We start from the raw sequence: 4,407 nt of genomic DNA on the forward strand, positions 1-4,407 counted from the left end.
CACACACACACACACACACACACACACACACACACACACACACACACACCAGGAAGGAGATTCTCTCAGTTGAGAATCCTGGAACTAGATTTCTCAAACCTCACATTTTACAGAATAGCCAAGGCTCTGAAGTAAAATGATTTGTACAAGGTGATGCCACTAGTAAAAGCTGCAACCCCTTCTCCCAATTCTGCTTATGTACATAACTTTATTTCCATAAAACTGGTTACATATATGTGTCACATATATATGAAACCAGTAACACTGAAAATTTATACACACAAACATACATTATATATGTTATATAAGAAACCAGTTACATGGAAACAGCTATTATATATGAAACATTATATATCTATATGTACATTAACTTTATTTCAATATAACTGATTCCTTCTGTAATCTTATGTATGTTATTTTATGCATTTTAAAACAGGGGGTCCATAAGTTTCACCAGACTGCTAAAAGGGTCCATCACACACAAGAAACCCTGGTCTGGATCTTTAAGATTCTAGAGGTCAAGAACGCTTCCTGGAGGGCCAGTGTTTTACCAGGATCTCCTTCCCACTCTACATATTTGCCCACTGACGCACCTACCCCAGGCAGCTTCTGAAGCTTCGTGCCCGCTTCCCTCGCCCCCTCCCCAAATTCTTAAGCAACAAGAGAGACCCAGGGAGGCAGGAGCAGTTCCTGCAGGGCAGGAAAGCGCCATGCTAAGGGTGCAAGAGAGGGAAGGGCAGAAGGCTAGGGAGTCAAGGGCAGGACGCGGAAGCTGGGGGCTGGTCTAGGGGGGAGGGTCTCTCACCTTCTCTTTCTTGCCTCCAGTGGCGCCGCTTTCCTCAGGGCACCTGTTGAGCAGCTTCTTGCTGCTGCTGCCGCAGGCAGACGGACTCCAGGTTCGGACGCTGCTGCTGCCGCTGCCGCCGCTGCTGCTGCTGCTCTTGCTGCCGCCTCCCCCGGGGTCTCCGCCGCCGCCGCAGCCGCTGTCGATCTTGATGAGCCGGTGCTTGGGGGAGATGTACTTGACCTCGGGCGGCGTGGCCGGCCGCCGCTCGCTGTTGCTGCGGAAGAGGTGCGGGGAGGAGGAAGACGAGGAGGATGCGGCGGCTCCCCCGCCGGAGGTGCAGCAGCAGCCGGCGGACGAGGAGGCGGAGGAGAAGGTCCGGTCCCCGGCGCTGTCCTGGCCCCCGCAGTAGTCCAGGCGGCACATGGCCCGCAGCTTGCGCAGGGACGAACCGGGGCCGTTGTAGGGGTCCTCAAAGTCGCGCTCCTTCTGGGCTCGGTAGGCGCGGATCAGGTCGCTGGTGCTGCCGCTGTCCTCTCGGAACGAAGATGAAAAGCAGGAGGACGAAGAGGACGAGCAGGAGGCCGCCGGGGGCTGCTGCGGCTGCCGCCGCTCGCTGCCACCACCTGCCCCCGCTGCTGCCCCCCGGCTGCTGCCCCCGCGCCCGCGTTCGCGGTAGTCCGGCCGGGGAGGCTGCGGGGGGCTCTTAGTTTTGTTATTCCCTAAACTGAAGTACTTGTTCAGCCACTTAGCCATGGTGCCACCGCCTGGACTGCCCCGGAGCCGACCCCCCTACGGCCCGAGGAGCAGCAACAGGGGAGCCCCGGCCGGACCGGCCGCTGCCATCCGGAGGCTGCAGGGGACGCAGGCGGCCACCACGAACCCCTCTTCCCCGCGAGACAGGCAGGCAGCTCGGTCCCGGGCCGTAGTACGCTCCTTGGAAAAGAGGCGTCAGCGGAGAGAAAGGCGAGCAGCTGCAGCCGAGCCCGCTCCGGGCACTCGCCGGGGGTCCCCTGGCCGAGACCCCTTAGAAAAGGCTCAGCGTCAAGTTCGAGTTGTGGCCGCAGCCGCTCGCAGGGCGCTCTCCCACCTCGGCTAGGGCTCCTCGGGTCCGGCTGCAGCCCCAGGCCAGGGGGCCGGTCGGCCGCTGCTCCCCCCTGGGGCGTCCGCACTAGCGCGGAAGGAGGGAGGGTTTCGGGGAGCCGGGCCACTGGCACCTGGACGGGCGCTCGCTCCCTCCGCCTCCTCCGCTTTCGCTTGTTCGGCTATCAGTCTTGCGGCAGGGCCCGCTCCTCCTTCTCCCAGCTGCTTTGCCGAGGTCACCGCCGCCGCTGCTGCTGCCTGGATCCTGCCTCTTCGGCTTTAACTTCTCCCCCGTCCCTCTTTTCCTGCTGCAGGCGAGGGGTCGGGGAGGGATCCTGCTCAGCTCCCCCTATCAGCTCCACTGACAGCGAGGAGGGCTGTGCGATCCTCTCCCCGCCTCCCCACCTCACTCCCTCCTTCTCTACCCCTCCTGGAGCCTGGAGAAGGAGCGAGAGAAAGGGAATAAGCAACTGACTGTGCCCGTCCCGGCGGCGCCTCCTGCCGCCTCCGGAACCGCCGCGTGTGTGACACTACAGCAGCCAGAGCCCGCCTCCCTCCCGAGCCCCGCCTCCACGGGCGGGGAGGTTGGCCACACGCCCTTCCCTCCTTCCCTCCCTCCCCCCGCCACCCCCCTCTCCCGTCCCCTAGGCCACGCCCTCCCGAAGACCCCGCCCCCACACCCGATTCAAGTGCCACCTCATTCACTCCCTGACCTCCCGACGCACGGTTGCGGTACCGGACACCGACACAAAACCCCGCCCTCTGTGTAAATTAAGCCGTCCGGATCGCTCCGCCTACCTGACACATTCTAGCTCTCCTTACCTCTCGGGTATGCACACTCACACATAAAATTCGTGCAAGCTGCTTGCACTCTCGGACCTGCTAGGGCATGGAGTGAGACGAACGAGAATTACCTGGAAACGTGAACTCCCAATAGCAGCAGCAACAACAGTAAGAACTGAAAGCAAATGCTGCTGCTAATTTCGAGGCCCTGGTCTGGTAATGAACTCTCTAGACTTGTAACCCGCAAATCGCAGAGACAGAGCGGTCTCGGAGGGCAGCTCGCCCATCCCCCCTCCCCTCCCCTCCCCCCCCATACGCCAGCTGTTACTAAGTCTCCTGCCTCCAGCATCTTGCACCCTGCTGCTGGACATGGAAAGAACACTTTGTTGGAAGAGGATTAAAACCCGGACATTCGCGGGTTTATAGTTCTGTAAATACAGATAGGATGCCGTTTAATGTTGTCTTTGCGTGTATATAAGCCCCACTGTTCTGTAAGGCGAGGGTAATCTTTCAGTGTCGGTGGTCTAAGAGGGAAAGGAGACTTTATGTTAATGAATTAATTAGCATCGTAGTTGACGGATAAAGCTGGGATAGGCTCCATATAGGAAACAGGAGCACCAATCAAAGCAAGGCTCAAGCAGCAGGGTCTTCGCTTACCTTTTCAATTCAAGTGAAGTCCAATTGTTCATAGCAAGTTACACAGAGTAAACAGTTGTTTGGGGGGTATAAGGAAGGAGGTTAAGATAGGGTTTTAAAATCTGGAAGGCCCCTAGTACAACCTTTCCATTCTACGTAAAGAAGCCCGGAGTTTGTAATTTCCTTGATATCATAGGATGATCTCTCGGTTTCCTAATGTGCGTGCTTTATAGATGCTTTTAAAAAATTGATCTCACTTCTCTCCCCCCCTCCCAAAACACACCTTCTCCAATAGAACCCTTCCTTATAACAAAGTCATCTTGTGTTTCGTTTTTTTGGGGGGGTTGGGGGTGGGGAGGGACGTTTGCACCATTCCCAAACTGATCCTTTCCAGCTACCTGAAATTTAGGTGCCTGGACTCTCCCTTTAAACTATTTTTTCGAAAATGGATAGGGAAAGCCCTAAGGATGATCAATAACAGTTAACCCCCACTTGAGTTTTCAAGTCTCACAGCCTCAGCTGCAAGATTGTTCCAGGATCGCAATTACAACACCTGTCCACTGGGGGCACTCTGATCGCTCATTCTTTGGGGTTTAACAGCAACATTCCTTTTCTTTTTTGTTTTGTCAAGAGTTGAGTTTTTTTCCCCAAAGAAATTTTAATGTGTAACTGAAGAGAAAACCAACAACTCTATGAACACATGTCTTACTCCGCACAACTTCAATCTTACCTGGTACAATCAAAAGTTTTGCTGGTATAGTTCATGGGGTACCCCAACTCTGTACCTATTCCTTACCTTAATCTTCCTGGAGGAGGTCATAATGAGCATGGCACTACCTCCTCTAGCCCCTGAGCTTTAGGCTGTGCGGCAATGATCAGTCCAATCCAACAAGCATTCATTTGGCATCTTGTGATAGGAGTAACATAAGGTTAATTTTCCTGCCCTATGTGTTGGGCTAGGTTTTGTTTTTCTTTCCTAAATGGCAACCACACTTTTAAAGACATCCATCCTATAATGGGATCTTGGAGGATGGGGGTTCTGACAAGTCCTGAGAGTGAGTTGAGCTGCAAACCACCTGGCTGGTGTGTATGAAAAAGGATAGATGAGAGAGATCTTTATC

At 55.0% G+C, this 4,407-nt stretch overlaps 1 protein-coding gene across 1 annotated transcript in view; it reads right to left on the reverse strand.

Moving 5' to 3' along the window:
• The window catches only part of SHB (SH2 domain containing adaptor protein B), a 352,341-nt gene extending 349,951 nt beyond the window's left edge, over positions 1–2,390 (reverse strand). Inside the window, exon 1 of the mRNA XM_069085291.1 lies at positions 806–2,390. Within this exon, the coding sequence (XP_068941392.1) occupies positions 806–1,540 (735 nt within the window). The 5' untranslated portion in view covers positions 1,541–2,390. The remainder of the gene's footprint in view (positions 1–805) is intronic.
• Positions 2,391–4,407: the final 2,017 nt, after the last annotated feature.

This window comes from Petaurus breviceps, unplaced genomic scaffold (assembly GCF_028583685.1).
Source record: "Petaurus breviceps papuanus isolate PSGF00001 unplaced genomic scaffold, PetGlider_PUasm1.0 175, whole genome shotgun sequence".
NCBI lineage: Eukaryota > Metazoa > Chordata > Mammalia > Diprotodontia > Petauridae > Petaurus > Petaurus breviceps.